The following is a 22,034-nucleotide window of genomic DNA, read 5'->3' on the forward strand; positions in this document are numbered from 1 at the left end:
GGACTCGCTATCAGGACAAGGTTGTGTTGACGGGACACAGGAGGGGAGAACCACTAGGTATCAACACCTGACACACACAAACACAGGTTTCCCCCTGAGCAGTTCTCGTACTGGAATATTCTCCACCACATCTGGAGGAAGCATCCCCGCACCATGTGTTAGGATGCACCCGACAGAGAGAAAATAGGACATGACAGACTCTCCCTGCTTTAATCATGCTTAAAGAGAAGAAAGGAACCACCGGGGCTATATATAGATTAAAAACGAAATTTACCTTAATTTAACAGACGGACGTGGAATTTTAATTTCAGGTGATCTAACTGCTGGCAGGAATGACTGACAACTGGTGGATCAGTGGGGGTCAGAGTATAACGAAGCGTGTGTGCTCAAACAAACTGCAGACGTCCCGCTCATCAAAGTATCTGGTAATAGGCAAAATAGAGGAACTGTGTCAGTTTAGGGCCACTGATGATGATTGTGAATGTAGTTAAGTCTGCGCTGATGATGATTGGAATGGACACAAAAAGGGTCAGAGGTGGCGGAGTGCCACTCTGGAGGACTCCCATCAGCTACAGGGCTGTGGGTGTGTTCCTGTAAAGATATTTGTGTGTGCTTGGACGGCACCTGTAATGGCTCCCAGCTGAGACTCACCGCCCCCATGGGATATATGGTGAAACTGCGCGTGTGTGTGTCTGTGTGTGTAATGAGGCTCTGGCATGCGAGTGGCAGAAGGCCGCTTCCTCTACAGGTGACACCTTTGACCTCTCATCTGTTCCCTGTTGGAGGAGAGAGAGAGGAGGGGTGAGATGGAAACACGAGGGACATGTTGGCATGTGGAGGCGCAAACTTCACAGCAATGAAATAACAAAACAAGCAACAACTAAAACATGTTGAAACTTCTTTTAATGACATTCTGTCTGTGTATATAAGTGCATTGCGATCCACCACAGTGGTTATGGCTACATAAAGAAAATCTAAAATATTCCAGCTCTTTCAAGGCAAATATTTATCGTGAGACCTCTTTTTGGATTAAATATTTAAAAAAAGAGTTTGAGTTGCAGCCAAAACTGGAAGCAAAACACAGAGATGCACCAGGAAAGATCCTCAGGCATGCGGTCAAAACATGCCCTGAGCAATTCTCCATCAGTAAATAAATACATACATAAATACATACATAAATAAATGTTGTGCATACTGAATAGCCCAATTGGCTATTAAACAATACACAATTAAAACAACAACAAATTAACACATAGCATAGTGTTATTGCTGAGCTAATAAATATTAATAAATACATTTTAAATATGAACGTGCAAATTAATGCTGTCATAGGGTGATGTAATGAACACCAGGACTGTAAACAACACCTCTCTAAAAACAATCCTCTCCTGCTATGAGGCAACGTCTCTCTATTCCTTGCAAGAGAAAAATACCTGGAACAAAAAATAGAGCACAGAGCTTTGCAGGCATGTAGTATCTTTTTGGTTTGTTCTTTTTCCTCTTTTTGCTCCTCTTGCTCTCCTCTCTCTCCTCCAACTCTTGTTCTTTTCTGCATCATTATGACGCCTGGTCTCGCAGCCTGGACAGCCTCTGGGAGAGCTCGTCCTGATGACAACACACAAACACAACACAACACAGGTGAATCAGTAACAGCAAACAAACAACAGACAGGCAGTCCACTATTTTGAGGCATGGATATTTTCCTACTGGGATCAGTCAGTTTTAAAAAATCTTTCTCTATTATTATATTAGTGGCTATTAAATGGGGAAATCCTTCTTGGTTTAAATAGTTCCTCAAGTCAGACAAAACATATGTCATTGAATCACCACTGGAGAGAGCGCTTAACCCTTAAGGAGATGGCTGCAATAGTGGAGTCCAGTGGTGAGTCGTCAGGTTAGAAAATGTATCAAACCATCTTTGTCAATCAATCAATCAAATGATATTTTTATAGCCCATATTCACAAATTACAATTTGCTTCATGAAGCTTAACAAGGTGCAACATCCTCAACCCTTAACCTTCGACAGGAGTTAGGAAAAACTCCCAAAAAAAACTTTTAGGAACAAGTCAAACACTCCTCGTCTTATTCACCACTTCTCCACTGTCGCATCTGTATGATCACTAAGTAACATGTGAATTGTTTTGATGTCGTGGTGTTGTCCACCATGAAGCTAAAAAAAGCTCCAGCAGAAGCTGTGCACCCTGTGATATTTTAGTGCAACACTTATTGTGTTGAGCATGGTGAATATTCACATCGATGGTGGAGATGGGTGTGGAGCTGTGTTTGAAAAAATTCCTCTGGTAATTTATTAGTTTTGTTCATTGTGGAAACATTGTTTCCTATATATTTCAAGCTGACCACAGCCACTGTTAAAAACTACAATTATTCAACACTTTTCACTCGTAGAGGGGGTGAGTGTTTCAGTGGAGCATCACTTTCTTTTATTCTTTTATTCTAACAAAATTGGTGAAACTACTTAATGTGAACCGATGAGAACTACGGTGTGATTTGTAACACCCCTTAATTATCAAAATTGGCCTGTGTATCGCACCCCAATAATCATACCCTCACGCTGAATTAGAAATATAAATTGTTATAAAACATGACAAAGTTGTTGGTTTTCTCTATTCAATTTAATTTGAAGCATAAACGAATAATAACTTCTGTGTGTTCTTGTTGGAGGGAGAAGTTCGTGGTTACATGCATGTTGCGGAATTTCTGACCATCCTCACAAATTACTGTACATGTCTTGATATATTATGTACTGTATATAGTGTATATTACATTATATCTGTACAGGAGAACAGTGTCTGTCTAAATCCACAGGTACTCCCTTCACTCTCTTAGCAGTACCCAAGGTCAGGTTATAGATAAAGGGCCAACCAACAGTACATTGTAGTGTCTACGCTGAGGGACGTTCATATCTAACTCAGGCACCAACTCTAACTCTTTTGTGTATTTCACCAGTGGCAAGCCATATGGACATGGTGTGATTTAGTTATGCATAATTTAGGCTTAACTATCCAATAGGATGCGAACACCTACATGTAACATAGAGAGTAACAGCAATTTTAGTCTTTCATGGATGTGCTGTTAGAATGGGTGACGCAAGTAGAGGAAGACATACTGGGATGCTGTGGGAGACATCTTCAGACTTGGGGGTGACAATTGCTCATGTTACTCTGTCAGCGTTTGTATATTGTTTCACCTTCTGGTCTCCTTGATGCATCAAGTCTACATTAAAATCTTCTGCATAAGACATCAGCTGCTGCCTGAGTTCTCCTTTCACCAGCTTCCAGAAAACTTCCAGAAAAATACTGACCACTAACTCTAGCCCAATCTGTGATACTAGGCTAAAACTGAGGCCAAAATTCTGCTAAACTAAAAGGGGTAAACTTTGTTCCAGCCGAATCCAATACAGTTGAAGTGAGTGGTGACTTTACACTTCAGACGTAAAATAAAACAACAGAAAAAACATTAAGTTCCTTCAAACTGCTTGTTGGGTGTCACCCAAGTGTCCGCAAGCCCCAACATTCATATTCCACTCGAAACGGCTTCATTCAGAGTCAAGTTTTAACCCTAAATGTCCTCGGATATCTTCCTCGAGGTGCGTTCACGTACACTCGGACACACCATCGTGGTGCTAAGTCTGGTAACTTAGCCACTTCCAGTGGACCTTTAGGCTAAACACTTGTTGTAAATTACCTTGTTTCGAGTCGAATATGAATGTTGGGGCTTGGGGACACTTTGATGAAACCACAGGAGCAGTATGGAGGCATTTTATGTGTTTTTCTGTTGGTTTATTACGTCTGAAGTGTAAGTCACCACTGACTTCAATTGTATCGGATTCTGCTGCCACTAAGTTTACCCCTTAAACTCCTGAAGTGTTTTGTGGACTCAAACACTTCACCCAGCCCTCCATGATGATGATAAATGATGAGTGAATTTAAATTTTTCGGTGAACTATCCCTTTAAACCCTAAGTTACGTACTTGAACAATATGACCAAAGGCAGTAAACTTAAAATGAAAATTCTGTCCTGGGATACAAAACACATCAAATAGGGAAATTCACAATGATAAGAGTGGATGTGTCACCTGCTCTGTTGAGGCCACAGTCGAGGCCAGTGAGGAAGTCTGGCCTGAAGGAAGCTCCAGGTTAAGATCCAAACTACAAAAGAGAGTAAGAGATTCACACAGGGGCAGTTTTACGATAAATTCTCTTTGGCTACAATCAACAAAACAGAGGTCATTAAGTCACTCTGACCTTACAACACAGCTTCTTTAAAACTGTAGCATTAATCATTAAAATTCTGACTTTTAAAAGTTGTATCCTTCTAGATTTAATAAGTAGGTATAGCATGTTTTTATTTCCCTGCATTTATGTTTCTGCTCCATTCATGCTTTTGCTTGTCTCGCTGTTATTGTTCTCTATAAATAAGGGCCGTACTCACCCTGCTTCATCAGCCATCTCATGCAACAGCATATCCACTTCGTTCTAAGCAGCAAACGGGAATTTCAAAATGTTTGAATTACTTCTGGGACAAGAAGGTCCTCATAAGCAGCAGCAGGAGCACAGAAGTTTTCTCTTGTTATGACAAAAGGGGGCTTGTTACCTGAGGTGTCGTCAGAGTCGTGGTGTTGCCCATCGTGTCTTCCATCTGAGCGGTCTGCACGTCAAGAGTTTCAAATTGCTTTTCAAACTTGTCCATTAATGCGGAGACCTGGCGAAGAGGGTGGACGCAAAAAACAAATTTTCAAAGGTCTTAGAAAAAAACATATATCAATTTTACTTTGTTTTGTGTGTGGGTTCATAGTTTACCTTCTCCAGGTTCATGCTTTTCAGTGTAGCCTCCATACTCTTGACCACCCCAGACATGGATTTAGATACCTGTGTAGAAAACACATGAAATAGAGTCTATGTTCTTCTTTATTTCTAAAAGTCAGATTTCTCATGATTTAAAACAGGCTCAGGGTATTTGATGTCAAACTGTGACATGGCTGTTGACGAGTCTTATCTTAAAGTGCTGTATCCTAATACTTCCACTAGGTGTCACTTTTAGCTTTTTAACCAGATACTTTTTCAGGACAACCTGTCATCCTTACACCATCCCTAACGTTTCAAAGATGATCCTGGTTGAGGATTAATCTTTGCAAATCCAAAACATAATAATAATTGATTTTAGTTTATTATATTTAAGGGCTATATTATTCATGTTTTATAAGACAGGCAGCAGCATTACAACAAAATACAGATGTTCGAAGAAGTGTTTTTTTCCACTATACCATCTCATGCTGTGCTTCTGCTTCAGTTTCTAAAGATACAATTAATCTCTATTTTATGAAAGGAGCCCTGTCTCAGAGTGCACCTGCATTAAAGCATTTTACAAGAGGCTGACACTCTTATGAGAGCGAGATGCTAATAGCACAAAATCTGAAGCACATCTAATGACTGAATGTAATTGGTGGTGTTTTGTTTACGGATCCGTCTCCTTTTTAAAGAGCTTTTAACAGAGTGAAAATCTCCTTTGGACTTTTTGCCGTGAAGTGGTTACATCGTGTAGCTCTACACCTTCTGAATTAAGATGTACTTTACAAATAGTAACTGTGATAAGTTCATGCACAGCGAATGGCATTATCTGGTAAATATTAATACCCATAGTTATGACAGTAGTATCACATATTGGTTAAAGCCATTTCATTTCTACATCTCTGACCTGCAAATACAGGGTGCTACTCTTAAGATACAGACCGAGGAGGCAGTAGGTGGTTGGGTTGATAAAGTTTATGACTACCGGCTACTTATGACTATGACTACCTGTTGTTTTGCTTAAATTACATGGTAGGACCCCGACAATGAACTGTAATGTCCCTGCTTTGAATCCAACTGTCTCATCCTCATTTACATTCATCTAATTTATCAAAATCTCATCAAGACAGAAGATTCCTCAAAACATAATGATAAAAAATTTATAATGTTGACCAGGCTAGTAATAATAACTTTAAAATGCAAACACCTTACATTAGGAGACATGGTGGGGTTATCATTATCTGGAAAAAAAATAGAGAGGGAGTAGGTTTGGTGTGTTTTTCCCTGATTCTCATAAACACCCCAAAAGGCCTCTGTGACTCATTGGCATTCAGTCCTGACCTGGTTCAGTGTGACAGCAGTCTGGACCCTGGACGCCACTGCATCCACACGGGCGCTCATCCTCAAGAAGTTCAGGGACTGATGCTTTTGACGGATGGCGTTCTCTGCATGGATCCGGGCTGCCTCCATGTTGCCCTTATGGATGGCCTAAGAGACAAAAGAAAGAGGAGTATATATATATACACATAATACAGTGTAGTTATTCTGCAGTTCAGATTGGCCATGGCTCCTGGTCTCTGGTAAATAAACAAATTATACAAACCAACCCGCTTCACTTTAGCCTTTTCTGCCTTTTCCTCTTTGTCACATTTCTTTGAGTTGCGCTGTAGCTCCTTGGCCGCAAACTTGAGGTTGAATAAGTGTTCTTGTGACTAGTCAAAGGATCATTTAGAGCAGTAATTGTGGAAATCACCATTATATTGATAATGGATTAGCATTGGACAATACGGCCAAGAATGTTCTGTAAATGAAAAGATGAATGATTAAGTCGATAACAATAATCATCACAATAAATGTCCCTTTCTTTTCAAGTTTGCTCTTGAGTGAAAGTTGTGGTTTTAAACTCTTCTTCACGAGAAGAATGACAAACACAAAGAGCAAAACATTTTAAAATCTGGCAAAGCTCAATCATGTATATGTTATATGTGTGTGTTATATCTCCTCACTGTGCCGCACAATGCATAGGCATTATATTGATTAACAGTATATTGAACCTTTGATATTTTGCTGTTGATCTAAATTTTATTCCAATAATTAATGATATTGTTTAATCACCCAGCCCTGCACTGGACATATAACAATGCATCTAACGACATTCAGCTAATTCAAACCAACTCAGTGCAGAGACTAATAGTAATAATAAACTTTATAAATATATAGTACACTAGCAGGTGCTTTATATACGTAATACCAGAGAACACATGCAGTGGAATTACAAAGTTAAACAACTTAAAGACGAATTGATTCACCAATATAAATTCAAATTAAACACGTGTCACAGGTATTAGCTCGCTAACTCTCCTTGTTTTCCTTCACAGCTGAATGACTGGGCAAAAGTTACAAGCTACGTGGTTAGCTATCAAACCAAGCTGATAGTTAGCTAGCAGCTACCTCCACTGGTAGATTACTGAATACCATTAGCCAGGAAAGGATACTCTCCATATGCGACATGATGAGGTCTGACACAAACAGATATATATATATATTACAGATAGAAAACAGTTTTCAGCCACTAGCTTCTTTCCCACAGTTGTTTATTTGGATTACTCGGGCTGCATTCAAGGAGAGGAGCGAGGCGAGATCATTCACTCCCGCGTACTTCCGTATTTGCTTAAATTCAGTTAAATTCAGGGTGGCAGCTCGAAACGACTGTTTCCCAATCCGCGGAGTGATTTTTCTTCATATTTGAGCTAATACTACATTTTATACCCAGTTACTTGTTATTATTGATAAACGACTTCATATGAAACAGAAAGGGCTGTGTGGCATATGATTTCTGCTAAACTTGATTAAGATTGCTGTTTGGAAAACGGCACAGGCACTATCTTGACTTAATCTTCATCTTTGAACACAAATCGCTAATACCGCTCTCTCTCTCTCTCTCTCTCTTTGTGTGTGTGCGCGTGTGTGTGTGTGTGTATATGTGTTTCTCTCTGTCTCTCTGTCTCTTTCTACCTCCCTCTCTGTGTGTCTCTCTATGTCTCACTCTCTCTCTCTCTCTCTTTACCTCCCTCCCTGTGTGTCTTTCTACCTCCCTCTCTTTCTCTTTCTGTCTCTCTCTTTCTCTCTATCTCTCTTTACCTCCGTCTCTATGTGTGTCTCTCTCTTTCTGTCTCTCTATCTCTCTGTGTGTGTGTCTCTCTCTCTCTACCTCCCTCTGTGTGTGTGTGTGTTTGTCTCTCTCTCTCTCTCTGTCTGTCTCTCTCTAGTCGTCGTCACGTCACATGGTCACGACTTTGCATGAGCGTGCACGCGCCTCTCTACGTCACGAGCGTTTGAGAGACGGTCGGGCCGCGCGTGTCCAGAGCAGACAACTTCCATCCAGGCTAAAAATAGTTTGTTCCCGGTTTCGGTAGGTTGTGGTACACGTCTAATGACGTCATCTGTGCTTTTTTTGTAAATGAAAAAAAGAAAGAAAAGAAAGGAGTAAACTGACCTTTTTTCTCGGGAGCCACTCACTGCTCGCCTCAACGCAATTTTCTATAACTTTATTTCTGAGTAAGGCGTGAAGGGCCTGGTGTGGTAACATCTGGGGCTGATGTTTTGTCGCGTGCACAGAGGCAGAGGCAAAACAAAGGGAGGGATCAAGCTGGTTGGTGGGGAAGAGATGGAGATGCAGAATGGAAGAGAATGGAAAGAGAAAGAAAAGGCTTCTTGTGTGTACGTGCACCGGCCAGTGGAAGGGACCGGGGTTGGGGTTGGGCAGGGGGGATTAACGGCTGGGTCAGGGGGAGGGGGCATGTATGACTCATGCTGTATCTGCTGATAGTCTGTATATGGCCACTGCACGAAGATATAATGATTTGTGTCTGACGTGGATGAGGAGTGTTTCAGAAATGAAGTGTTCAGTCATTATAAGAGGGTCCTATGAGGAGGAGGAGGGGGGGTCTCCTCAGGATTAAAATGGGTGCATAAACCTATAAAGTTCTGATGTCAACCCCTACATGACCATGGGCTGACATTTGAATTGTGGCTCTAATGATTTGAGTCAATTTAAACATACAAAAGCCAATTCAAATTGTGTTATTTTGTGTTTTTATAGTCTTGATGGCCACTGAAAGTGCTGCAGTACAGTTTTACCATTCACACAAACACACACACTGTGTGTACATTCGTCTATCTTAGTGAGGACATTTATTCACATAATGCATTCCCTAGCTACTTACCCTAACCATCAAAATTAAATGCCTAACCCTTACCATACCTAATTATAATCGTAAACCTAATTCTATCCCCAACCCTAAACCAAGTTTGAACCCTGAAACAGCCATACAAAGTCAGAAACAGGTCAGAAAGGGAGGAGTATCACTCAATAGGTCGTAGGCTCTAAATGATCCTCACAAAGATATCTGTACACCGACACACACAGTGCGTCTTTGTGCAGCCCTTACTATGTCACACACACTCACAGGGAAAATGTGGTGCTTAGTATCTTGCCCAAGGGCACCTCAGCACACGAAATAGGGTTAACCTCCATTTACAAACACAGTGAAGAGTCTCCCCAGCGTTTCCACTTATACGTTATAATGACCCTGAGAGTCTTTTACACTCGGTCTTTAATTAAGACTTTTACAACGCACAGGTCTGGACTAAAGCTTCCCTCGGAATTAAAGTCGTATTTTCAACTTTTTTTTATTGTTATTTTTGTTAGGGACAATCATGGAGCTGCTGCACATACTCCAGAGCACCTGTTAACGCCACCACCACAACAACAAACAAAGCCCAACATCACACACACACACACACACACACACACACACACACACACACACACAGTCACAAGTGAATGACGGCAGGTCGCCATGGAAACTGCGTTACGCTCCGGGCGGTCGGGGGAGAAAACAAGAAGAGCGGAGGACTCGTCTCGGTCCTCCTCATTTTCAGCACCACGCGCCCCCCGGACAGCGCCCGCCCGGATGAACTCTCGCGCAGACTCCAGCCCCGCGCGCCTCGGAAGCGACAGAGCCGCGTCAGCACCGAGTCTCACCACCGGAGCGCACCGGGACTTCAACAGCAAAACTAACCAGAGAGGAGACGCGCACTCCGCGGACCCGAGGCTCGCTGGATACCCGAGGTTTTAAATCCCCCCCTATTGGAGCCGGTCGCTCCATCACACGCCACAGCAACAGGTAAGACCCCTCCACCACTAAATAATCAACTTTGGATGCGTGTGCACATACATAAACTCAGAGTATACACAGCTTCTTTATCCCGCAGGTACTTAGCTGCGGTTAATTGCGTTCATGTGGCAGATCTTAGGTGTGAGTAAGTGCGTGATTAGGTGATTAGAGTGAAGCCCAGCAGGACAGAGTGGAACTCAGCAAGGGACCGAGGATCATTCCCACTAAATCTTATAAGTAGTGATGGAGTGTGAAACTGCACAAGATGTGAATTATAACCTCCAGCTGCTGGGGTTCCCACTCCCACTTCTTAGAAAAGTACTGTCAGGACACAAGTTTAGAAGAGGACATTTAAAGATCCTATTCTCTATATGTTTTTACAGTATATAGTTAGTCATATACCCTTATAGGACAAGTGGTATAAAGATGGTTAGACTTTTAGGCTTGCAACAAAGGTTGAGCTTAGGGGAATAGAAAAGAAATAATGATATTTAGATAAATACACTAAAAGTCTACATATTATGGCTCTATCCACTCTGTCCCATATGTAAAAGAAAGCCCCTACATACAGACAGAGAAGTCATATATTTGTCTGGTTCTATTATCAAATTTATCAGAGACTATAGGAAACTATAAGTTCCCAGGGAATGTTGTCTTTGTTTGTTTTAGATCTATAGCCTCGTGTCTATGAGAGCCTTGGATTTGTTGGGTTGTCATTGGCCATAGATTATGTGAGAGCTGAGCCGATACGCCTGGATGAGTCACTCAGGCTGCAAGTTTGCAGAAGCATGCGAAAGGGGAGGGGGGGGATAAAAACAGGGGCCAGCAGAAAAACAGTCCTGCAGTGCCTCCCTGCCTCCTCAACACATTGTTTCACTGTATATATACATATATATATGAGCAGTGTCATCATCTGTATTTATCACATCTGGATGTCTTGAAGTTCACCCATGTGTCGTCCACAAACCGTTTAGGACCTTTCTGTTGTCGGGCTCAACTTCTTTGTCTTGTGGTAAGGATGCCACGTTTTGAGGTTTACTTTTGTAGCTTTTACGGATGTTATGGAGTAAAGTGCTGTTTCTGAAAATGGTGCGAGTGTTCGTGGTTGTTACAGACAACTGTATTGCCCTCTGGTGACTGACAAACTGCTACCAGAAAGCATCCCATTACCACTCATTAGTATCCCAATGTTTACCCTGCTAGTATTGACAAATCATAGCAATCAGCAGCATTCAGCTGTAGCACTGAGTGACAACTATTGATTAAAGCAAACAATAGATCATAATGGGCTGCTATGAACCACAGTTGCACACTCAAACACAAGCACTCTCTCTCTCTCTCTCTCTCACTCTCTCTCTCTCCTCAAAACACTCCGATATGCGCCCACTAACACACGCTCAATAATCACATAACAGAGACTCGTTTGACTGCAGCTCAGTTTGGAAAATGTTGTTTGGGCTATTAAAAAATGAGTCTTGTTTGCAGAGATTGATTGATGGAGTCTGGGTGCGGAGTGCTGCGTGAGTAACTGCCAGGAGGATTACACATGTGAGAGCCAAACAGAGAAAATAATTGGCTGGTGTTAAATTTCACTCTGTTTCGATTTGTCTTGCAATTTACAAAAGGTGTTTTGTAAAAAAGGTTGCTCTCACTCACAATGAATGCATGCGCCACTCATTGTTCCTAATACACACACATCATGTGCCGCACACACAGACACGAAAACAGATGTGTGTCTTTAATTAGTGACGTTAGTGTGATTAATGCAGTCTGCTGGTGATGACTCATTCAGCCTAACCCTTGCTCCTCCGGTGAAAACAATCAATAATCAAAGATTCAGTCTGGCTTTACATGTCATTATAATAATGATGATAATAGTAATTATAATCCTCTTACACAATAATTATTTATAAATGCATTTTCATTATTTGTAATGATATAGTGCTGGTGTGGACCCTGATCCAGATATTGTATCTGACTGAAATGGAGTGTGTGATTAGTATGAAGAAAAAAAACTATAAAGAACTTGGTCGAATAAAAATCTAGTAAAAACTATGATGAATGTCAGATTGTATGATGTCGGTGAGCACTGCAGGAAAATGTTTGCAAAGCAAATCTACATGCTTTGCTCCAAGTGCCAGCTTGTCAACACAGCATTTACATTAGCATTGTGGAAAAGCTGTCAGCCAAACTGTGACTTCCAGACAGCAGACTGGCAGGGAGCGTGAGCAAGTGCTACGTGTGTGTTTGTGGGACAGCAAGAGAGCTAAACACATAACACATTTTGTTGGTAGAGTTGTAATAAATGTTCATTCTCCCTCCCTCCAGGGCAGCAGCATGTCTGAAACCAAAACCAGCCAGCGGTTCCACAGCCTGAATGCCGAGCAGGTCGAAGTTCTCCATCAGGTCCTGTCCGAGGTGGTCCCCATCCACGGACGCGGGAACTTCCCCACGCTGGAGCTGCGTCCTCGAGACATCATCATAGCCGTAAGGACCAGGCTGCAGAAGCAGGGGATCACTGTGAGAGATGTGCGCCTGAACGGCTCCACGGCCAGCCATGTCCTCGTCCGAGACAACGGGACAAGCTACAAAGACCTGGACATCATCTTTGGAGTGGAGCTGCCCAGTCAGGAGGAGTTCCAGGTACGATTATTGCAGTGCTCAGTTGTAAGAAGGAAGCAGGTCAGTGTAATTAGAGGAAATCATTAGGGTTCATTCTGCTGTAATATCTGTTAAAATGGCAGTAAATATCTACTCTCTCTGGGGTGTTGCAGCATGGATTTTTGTTATGCTATAGTAATAATGATGTTCTTGTAATCGTAAAGATAATCAAATTGCAGAATATTTTACATTAAGGCTGATTCAATAGTAGTGATTTTGTTTCTTTAACTTCATTATACAGAAACCACAGGAGTCTCACACTATTCAATTTAATAATACAAGCAAAACTGCAAAAAGATTGCAGTCATTAGTTGTGGGTGTCATGTTGTTGACCACCTCTTTTCCCAGGTTATTAAAGAATCCGTGCTGTGCTGCTTGCTGGACTGCCTGCCTGCCGGCGTCAACAGGGAGCGGATAAGCAGCGCGACGATGAAGGAGGCCTACGTCCAAAAAATGGTGAAGGTCTTCAATGAGCACGACCGCTGGAGCCTCATCTCCCTCTCAAACAACAGCGGCAAAAACCTGGAGCTCAAATTCGTTAGCGTGTTGCGGAGGCAGTTTGAGTTCAGTGTTGACTCCTTCCAGATCATTCTGGATCGCCTCCTGGAGTCCTACATGCAGCAGGAGTCACGGCACAGAAATAATAGAGTTGAGCTGAAGGAGCAGGAGAGCCAAAGTAAAGCCTCTCATTCGCCACTCAAACAGGCCACTGCTCCAGAAACAGAGAGTCCCGCTGGTGGAGAATCCTCCAGCAAAGAGGGGGATCAGGTTAGCCAGACTCAGCAGAAAGATGAGGTGCATGAGAAGGAGTCGCAGACAGACCTCTTACAACAGACTCAAAATTCAAATGAGACAACACAGTCTAAAGTGGAAGAAGACGAAAAAGACAAAACACCTGCAGACCTGAAGGAAATGTCACAACACAGGGAGACAGACATCTCTGACCAGACATCCTCAAACCCTTTGTCAGAAACCTCTGAGAAAACTGAAACACCAGCTCAAACTGAACTCACACACGAGCCAGAGCTCTTGGACAAGACCGAACTCTCAACACAGGTAGAAGAGTCGGAGCAAACCCAGCCCTGTGACAGCCCACAACCAGCACAATCAACCCACAAGGAACTCCCTGTCCAGGAAGAACTGTCCGACCACACAAAACCCCCCGACGAACAGAACGATCTCACAGAGCAGATCGGACAGTCCGAGTTGCCAAAAGCCTCAAACAATAGGCAGGCAGAAGCAGAGGAATCACACACAACAGAGCGCACTGATGAATCAGACTTCTGTGAGAGTTTCAGTGAGGATCAGAGGAACAATGAGAAAGATAACGCAGAACATGTGTCTGCTCCAGTAACTGACACATCTCCACATGCTAAGGAAGAGACACAGTCAGCAGATGAAGAAAACGTTGAAACGGAGACAGGCGAGCAGATACAAGCAGAAAGGGAAAATGGATCAGAAACCAGCGAAGAGACAGAAGAGGTTTCAGCACCAGAAGCCCAACACATAGGAGACACACAGGGAATTGATTGTTCCTGCTCCTTCTCTTCAGTATCTCTAACATTTCACAACACACAGGATACACCAGAGATTCACAGCACACCACACACAGATAACTCAGAAAAATCCCCCAACGTACTTGATGCCGATAACCCTCCAGATACTCAGGATATTTCCCCTGTACCGCCCAGCCTTGATTCTGACAAAAAGACCTCCTCCTCTCCTCCCGCCTGTAAGTCCTCAGAGAGACTGTCTCACATGGTGGTGCTCAAACACTCCTCCCCAAAACCCCCTCGCAGGATGTGCAGGAAGGTTACCCAAAGTCCTTACCCCACTTCTGTGTCTGAAAGCGAACCTATCACAGTGTTCTGTCTAGATCTAAACCCCTGCGCCAGCCCTGAACTTGAGGTAGCCTTAAACCCAGAGTCGACAGCTCCAAGCTCAGATGCTACAACTACCACAACAACCGGTATCTCTACGGAAGCAAACCCTGAGCCTGAATCCAACCCTTCCACTAACCTACCCTCAAACCTAGACCCTACCTTAGCTCCTGATGCAGCCCCTGATATCACAGCATCTGCTGTGGAACTCACGTCTTTACCCCAAGACCCGCCATCCTCGTCTCAGCCGGTCGCAGAGGGTTCATGTGAGACAAGTATTCAGAGCTTAGAGGAGACACCATCTACACATGAGGCGTTTGATGAGCAAAGCCAGTCCTCGCCTGGAGAAACTGTCTCAACTCCCGACCAATCAGAGCCTCTGGACTCAGAGGACAGATCAGTTTCACACACCGATGCATCAACCTCAAGTTCCCAGGAACCTGCACATACCTCAGAAGTTGAGCTCAGTGATGAAGATGAAAACAGAGAGACCCAAAAGACGGACCCGAATCAGCCCAACAATAGCCCACAAGAGATCGCACTCACCCCCGTTTCCTGTCTCACCCCTCCAGTGCTCAGCCTCTCCCCTCCCTGCTTCACCCCCTCGCCCCCCAGCCTCAGTCCTCCCCCATGTCTTAGCCCTCCCCCTCCATTGCCAAGCGTTGTCAGCCTCACCACCAGCTTTAGCTCCATGCCCCTGAGTTTCAGCCCTACCTCATCCTGCCTCAGCTCGCCTCCGTACCTCACTCCCCCTATGCTTAGCCTTAGCCCTCCCCCACTCTGTCTCACCCCACCTTCCCCCTGCCTCAGTCCTCCCCTCCTCTGCCTCACCCCACCGGTGGAGTCGGAGGATCTCGTACCTCAGGTATCTCCAGACACGGAGCCTTTGATATTGAACACTGGCAGCGATGAGCAGATTAAAGAATCATCCCCTCAGCCACAGGTTAGTCTACTGCAGTTGGATGATAAAAAGGAGCATGATTATATCTCGCCGTTGCCTGGGGTTGCAGAGCCTGTCTCTTTTCCGATCACCATCCCGAGCTCAACCTCGCCTGTGCTGCCTCACTCTCAGTCTGGAAGCCCAGGGGAATCTGGCCCTCCAAAAACTGAAGAGGCATCCAGCTTGGTGCCTGAGATCAGAAAGGCCCCTGAGCTAACTGCAGACATGCCTGAACAGAGCAATGCTCCTTGGGCGTCTGGCTCGGTCCCTGCTGTCGAGGTCCTGGCAGAGAGCATGTACGGTGACTTCAAAGCAGCCATGGACCACCTGCACTACCGCCTAATCGCCACCAGGAACCCAGAGGAGATTCGGGGTGGTGGCTTGTTAAAATACAGCAACCTGTTGGTCAGGGACTACCGACCGGCCAGCGAAACTCAGATAAAGACACTGGAGCGCTACATGTGCTCACGCTTCTTCATCGATTTCCCTGATGTGCAGGAGCAGCAGAGAAAGATCCTATCCTACTTGAAGAACCACTTCATCGGCGAGGAGAGGAGCAAGTACCAGTACCTGATGACGCTGCGTCGCGTGGTGGACGACAGCACGGTGTGTCTGATGGGACACGAGAGGCGTCAGACACTGAATATGATCACAGTGCTGGCGCTGAAGGTTCTAGGAGAGCAGAACATAATTCCAAACACAGACCATGTGACATGCTTCTACCAGCCTGCCCCATACCTTGCAGAGCACAGTGCCCCCTATCTAGCAGACCCCAGCTACTGCAGCTACTACATACCCCAAGGGGGATCAACTCTGCTTTACCAACCTTACCCCTTACACCTGCACACACAAACTGGACTAGTGTAAAGCACACACACACACACACACACACACACACACACACACACACACACACACACACACACACACACACACACACACACTCAAACACACATAACACAAGGGGAAAGGTGCTTGCCATGACGAAAAAACTGGAGAATGGAAATATTATCCAGGGATAAACTGTTTGGTCTATAATAGACCTATGTGGGCAGGATTGAGTGGGTTTTTACAGTAAACTCCCAGAGTTCTCTGTAAGGTTCTAACATAATTATATGTAATTATCTGGGCTTTGTGGGAAAATAATAATTCTTCCGATATTGTTAGAATTCCAGAAAATGCTGTATGCACTGCATGAGTCATCGCCCTTTGGTCTCCCTGGGAAACCAACTGTGCTGTTGACATTCACACACATGCACGGACACACACACACACACACACACACACACAAACATACACACACGTGCAAACACACTTCCAGGTTCTTGAATTGTCGTACACTTTTTTCATGTTCTTACTGTGTTGTTCTTAATGGCTTTGTTCAGAATGTGGACCTTGCCTGTGGTTGATATTGTGCATGGATAAATTAGGACTGTTCTCTCACTGCCAAATACTGTGTGACTACTATGCTTCTTAACCAGTTTAATGTACCGTCATTATTCTTTTACTGACAGGGGTGTATTCTGAAAAGATACTGAGGGACAAGTCTGCCGGTGTGTACAGTACTTTTATCAAAATGCACACATGCATGCATAACAAAAACACACAAATATACATGCATACATGCATACATACGTACATACAGTATACTGTATGCACACAAAGTTAGACAATGCATGAGTAGCTGAATATATAATTCACATCCTGAAGTCAAAGCAAAGGCTTTTAATATAATACAAATCTATCTATTTTTGCAAAGATAATACTCAGTGGTAAACAGACTGGTTTGTTCCTACAGAAAAATGCCAACAACAATGCCTTTGCAATAGACTGTACTGCGCATTGATTACAGTATATTGTGTGCAAATACACTGAATTGTTTTCAGGTAAATTGTGTTGAGATGAAGTGCTTGATTTCTTTCCTCGTGGAGTCTTTTCTGTAATCACGTGAAGTATTGTACCATCTAGTGTCGATTTTTTTTAATGCTAATGTTTACTTAAGTGGAGGTAGTCAGGTTACAACCATCTTTGGGTCACCTCTAAACATGGCAGACGCATGTCTGTCCAAACCTGAAGGAATTACATTTAAACTCCTCGCAGCCTGAATCAGCATCCTCAATTTAACTCAGTTCAGAATCAACAAGTTCAAATCCACATCAAACCTGTTTGAATCTAAGTTGAGATCCGTGCAACAGCAACCTATGACCAAAGATGGTTCGGTAGGGAAATCAAGTGCCTAAATGTGAGACATGATTGGCATGTCTTTATCTCACTGCACTGGGGGTGTTACTGGGGTGGGCTCGGGGTTGGGTCGGGTGTGTGTTCAGTTGTTGACCCCTGTTATTGCTGCCCGTTTTGATGTCTTCTTTAATGTAGTCCTTTGTTGTAGTTTGTTCATGTACATTTTGATAAAATAAAGGTGGAAACTCAACAAACCTTCAGATGTGAGAGAAAGTGAATTATTTTAAAAATTTACATTTTTTTTCACTTTTTGCTCCAGTCTCACTCACCCCCCCTCCCTACCTCTTTTCCCCCAAATGATATGCTGTACCGCTTACGTATCCTGCCCATGATTTCCCACCGCAATGATCCACTTAAGTGTGACCGTCAAATCACGACGGTGCCCCGGAGAGCGCCCCAAAGCTGTGAAATTCTGTCTGTGTGAGGCCTCTTATCGCAAATCACCATCCTTCAGATGTGTTTGGACCCGAATGACGCACGGTCTACGCAACACAGGAGGCTCAACAATGTGTAAATGTGAGGAGAATATGGTTGGTGATGTGTGAGACGGCGAGGGGAGACAGGAGAGGAGGGGGTCGGAGAATATGTGCGCGTCTTTTAGTGAGTGGGTTTCAGATGGGAGGTGGTATCAGGTGGTCCCCCTCTCCACCTACTAATTGAAGAGACCCACAGTATAATAAAATAATGGGGCTGCCTTCTAACTCCCTCACTGCCTCCCTCTTTTCCTCCCTTTTCACACCAATGATAGGTCATGGCCACGTTGGGAGATGGGGGCATCTCTTTCTACAGGGGTTGCTCGTGTGATGGCAAGTAGTGGAATTGCCACACACTATCTATTTACACACTCTATAGGCTCGCACTTATGTGCACGAGGTTGCAAAGCATGTGAAAGAGCATGTGATCTAATAGAGTCTGTATCAGTGTCTCACAGACCTCTGAGCCACTCGTGTCCACTTGGGGTTTCCATAGAGACGGAGACAGGCAGCACCGTGGGCGCAGAGAGCATGACGGAAGACAGGGAAGACCCACACACCAAATGAGGGGGAGAGAGATAGATGAAAGCAGAGAAAAAAAGGAAAAAGAGGTGGGTGAAATGAAAACGAGAAAGATAGTGGACAGAGAGAGAGAGAGGGATAGATGCAAAAATATAGTTGAGACGGAAAGCAAAGGACAAGAGAGTGAGTCCGGTTTGGGGTGTTGTGTACGTGTGTGATTGTGATTGTGTGTGTGTGTGTTTGTGTGTGTTGGGGGGGGGGGGGGTTATAGATAAAATGAGGCGAGGAGTGGGAGCAGGGGAGTTGATGGGGAGAGCGTGGGAGGTTGTCAGGCCCCCAGTCACAAGGGAGTCACTGTGAGGTGGCTGCAGTGACGGCAGCAGTGATGTCAGAGCAGGGGCACACACACACACACCACACACACACACACACTCACACACACACCTACGCACACATACACACGCACACACACTTACAAGTGTGCACATACACACAGCTGCATACGCATTAATTTTCCTAATGGCTTGCCCACCCGTCCACCCTCGACAAACAAACTCACTTAGACCAAAAGAGGACATCACCCACACATCTGTCTCTCCATCTCTCACACATTCGATCTGACTTGTGTCCTCAGCCCCGTTTGAATCATCTTCACACAGGTTTTAAAGGTTTAAACAATCCAACCTTTTATTTCTACATGTCTGCAGGTGTTAAAATAGGAATAGCCTGTGGGCACATGCAGCCTCTGGAGTATAAATGGAGACAAAAGCATCAAGTTGGTGTTTGTATTGGAGCTTAAGAGATAAACATGTTGCTCCAGTGTGAATCAAGATCATTATGGCTGCCAGACAGTTTATTTGAAACCCTTCATCATGTCGTGCAACTTAATTCCTCTGTAACTTTCTGTCGATTTCCAGCCCCCTTTTAAAGTGTCATGTGAGAGTGTTATATATGGATACCATTAACCATTAAATAAAACTGGGATTACAAAACACCTGCTGTCGCACAGTTAATGTAGAAAATCATTAGTGAGGATTTTATGCTCCTTCTCCGACAGAATTTCTGCTTCTGTGACTGATGAACCCCGGGTAATGAAATGGATGTGTAGTATTCACCATTCATAATTTTTTCATTCACTACAAAATCCCTCACCCCTCCCCTCCCCTTAACCCATACCACCCACGTCCTCTACCTTTTCTCCTCTCTCCCTCCCTCCTTCCCTCCCTCCCTACCTACTGTGTTCCTCCCACCCAACTGCTTCCTTGACTGCTATGACTCAGTCCTCTCCCAACCGAGGGTACAAGAGGATAAAAACCTTGATGAAAAACAGCCAAGAAAACCATTTCACTCAAAGAAATGGAGCAATTGCCAAAGAAATTGGCTGCTGCATCTTTGGTTCTGTGATGCAGCTTACAACACACACACACACACACAGACACACACACACACACACACACACACACACACACACACACACACACACACACACACACACACACACACACACACACACACACACACACATTCACAAATGCCTCCAACCCTTCCTCAACAAACACACACACCTCCGCCTCATTTAAATTAATACACTCTCACTTTATCAGCTAATTCATCCTTAAAAGCAAAATTGGGGAGGCAGGGAGGAGTGTTTCAAAAATAGTTTTTCATTTCTCAAGATAGAAGTCTGTGTCGTCACGACTCTGTGACATGGATGAATGATTTCTTAAAGGCGAACATGCCAAATGCTCGCAATGCATGGAGCCTGAATCAGACAACCTTGAGGAAGTGAACCTGTCATTCATACGGCTTTGTTATTCCTCGTACAGCTTCCACCCATCCGTGCTATTTCCAGGCTCAAATTGTACCGTAATTGCTTTAACTCCTCTTGCATCAATCCACATAGTGCACCGAGTGTAGTTTGAGATGATTATGTCTCCTGAATGGTGTCTGTACTATCTGTCTCTTTGGTATCGAATCCATTCAGCAACCTGTGGGTCGCAGAGACCTTACTTTGTTAATTATGCAAACTAAATATGCAGCATAATGGATCATAATGGTGGCCATGTGACACAGACACAAGCTTACATAAGAGGCGATCAATCAGGCGGACGGAAAGGCAGATTTACAGCAGAGTGAGGGGTACAATTTAGTGAGCGAGGCAGTACAGCTGTACATGCAGCTGGCTGTTGTAGACATTTACCAATTATTTAACATCACAAAGCACACAGTGTTCCTATTATGTATTTTCTGCATCATGTGGCCTTACAATTCTGTGACAGAGGATTCACTTAGCACCTATGGCAAAATGAAGAGATAGGACAAAGTTTAGAAAGACACACACCTGTGGAAGTACCTAGGGGGCGTAATTTACCTGGTAATTGGGATTAGAACCCTCCCAAATAATCAACTCCCCCACCCCCCAAAATGATCAAACCGTCACACCACATGAAAAATATTAGTAAAGACGATAAATGTTGGTTTTCTCGATTCAATTTAGTTCGCCTCACCAGCAAAGAATAACTTATTTCACCCCACTTTTATTGTTGCTTCTTTGGCTATAGCTTAGTATAGCAAGCTAGGTATTATCTGCAATTATGACATACAAAGTGTGATTTATTTCTAAAGTATATCAAGCGATTATTCAGAAATTATCCAGTATTTGACCATGTTATTTGACCTAAACCCCCCCAATCTTCAACCCAAAATGAGACAAACCAAACCATGAAAGTCCAGGGAACTTTCTGCAAAAATGGTGATGAGGTATAGATCAGGTTAAAGGTTTAAAAACCATTTCTAACACTTGGAATGTTTCCGGTGGCTTCAATATCTCTCAAAATGGAAGAAGTTGAAACCACCAGACTAAGCTGTCCGGCCAAACTTGGTCCGAGACGTGACCGAGAACTTAATGTTCTCTTATGCTCATCACCTGGGTAAGACCATCCCTACAGTGCACCATGGTGTTGGCTGCATCATGGTATGAGGAGTTTTCTGAGAAGCAGGGACAGGGAGACTGGACAGAGGTGAGGGAAGGATGAATGAAGGCAAATACAGTGAGGTCCTTGCAGAAATCCTCCTCCGAACTGCATTCACCTTGAGATTAGGATGACGGTTCACCTTTCAGCGTCACTATATCCTCAAGTATACAGCCACAAAGATACTGGAGTGTCTGTTGGACAAGTCTCTGACTGTCTCAGAATGGTCCAGCCAGAGACTGGAATTATGTCTGTGGATAGATGTCCGTTTACAGACGATTCACAGCCAACCGGACAGAGTTTGAGAGGATCTACCAGGAAGAAAGGGATAAACTGCCTAAATCCAGGTGTTCAAA

General features: G+C 43.8%; 2 protein-coding genes across 5 annotated transcripts; one reads left to right on the plus strand and one right to left on the minus strand.

Annotated features, from left to right (window-relative positions):
- Positions 1-456: 456 nt before the first annotated feature.
- Positions 457-7,746, minus strand: LOC117768858 (charged multivesicular body protein 1b-like). 2 transcript variants are annotated; one of them, XR_004615111.1, is made up of 9 exons: positions 7,305-7,746; positions 6,417-6,514; positions 6,151-6,297; positions 4,822-4,890; positions 4,616-4,723; positions 4,454-4,497; positions 4,098-4,170; positions 1,434-1,605; positions 457-776 (listed from the first exon to the last, which is right to left on the minus strand). XR_004615111.1 is itself a non-coding variant. In XM_034597269.1 (8 exons), exons 1-8 carry the CDS (start codon positions 7,318-7,320, stop codon positions 1,558-1,560), a joined length of 603 nt encoding a protein of 200 aa, XP_034453160.1. In that variant the 5' UTR covers positions 7,321-7,746; the 3' UTR covers positions 1,413-1,557. The 2 variants fall into 2 exon arrangements, 1 of the variants encoding a protein (XP_034453160.1); XM_034597269.1 differs by lacking the exon at positions 457-776 and having other exon boundaries at positions 1,413-1,605.
- Positions 7,747-8,017: 271 nt separating this feature from the next.
- Positions 8,018-17,061, plus strand: LOC117768852 (histone-lysine N-methyltransferase 2D). Of its 3 annotated transcripts, XM_034597258.1 has the most exons (5): positions 8,018-8,221; positions 9,521-9,998; positions 12,318-12,632; positions 12,999-16,369; positions 16,416-17,061. In XM_034597258.1, exons 3-4 carry the CDS (start codon positions 12,327-12,329, stop codon positions 16,335-16,337), a joined length of 3,645 nt encoding a protein of 1,214 aa, XP_034453149.1. In that variant the 5' UTR covers positions 8,018-8,221; positions 9,521-9,998; positions 12,318-12,326; the 3' UTR covers positions 16,338-16,369; positions 16,416-17,061. The 3 variants fall into 3 exon arrangements, with proteins under 3 accessions (XP_034453149.1, XP_034453146.1, XP_034453148.1); XM_034597255.1 differs by having other exon boundaries at positions 12,999-17,061; XM_034597257.1 differs by lacking the exon at positions 8,018-8,221 and having other exon boundaries at positions 9,313-9,998; positions 12,999-17,061.
- Positions 17,062-22,034: the final 4,973 nt, after the last annotated feature.

The sequence above is a fragment of the Hippoglossus hippoglossus genome, chromosome 10 (assembly GCF_009819705.1).
Source record: "Hippoglossus hippoglossus isolate fHipHip1 chromosome 10, fHipHip1.pri, whole genome shotgun sequence".
Lineage (NCBI taxonomy): Eukaryota > Metazoa > Chordata > Actinopteri > Pleuronectiformes > Pleuronectidae > Hippoglossus > Hippoglossus hippoglossus.

Bases quoted from the DNA above. Each gene is read 5' to 3' on its own strand.
- LOC117768858 (XM_034597269.1), bottom strand. The intron at 6,298-6,416 runs GTTGGTTTGTAT...TTTGTCTCTTAG, and splicing joins AAAAGGCTAAAGTGAAGCGG to GCCATCCATAAGGGCAACAT. The intron at 1,606-4,097 runs GTGACACATCCA...TGTTGTCATCAG, and splicing joins CTGTGGCCTCAACAGAGCAG to GACGAGCTCTCCCAGAGGCT.
- LOC117768852 (XM_034597255.1), top strand. From the start codon at position 12,327: ATGTCTGAAACCAAAACCAGCCAGCGGTTCCACAGCCTGAATGCCGAG. The intron at 12,633-12,998 runs GTACGATTATTG...CTCTTTTCCCAG, and splicing joins CCAGTCAGGAGGAGTTCCAG to GTTATTAAAGAATCCGTGCT.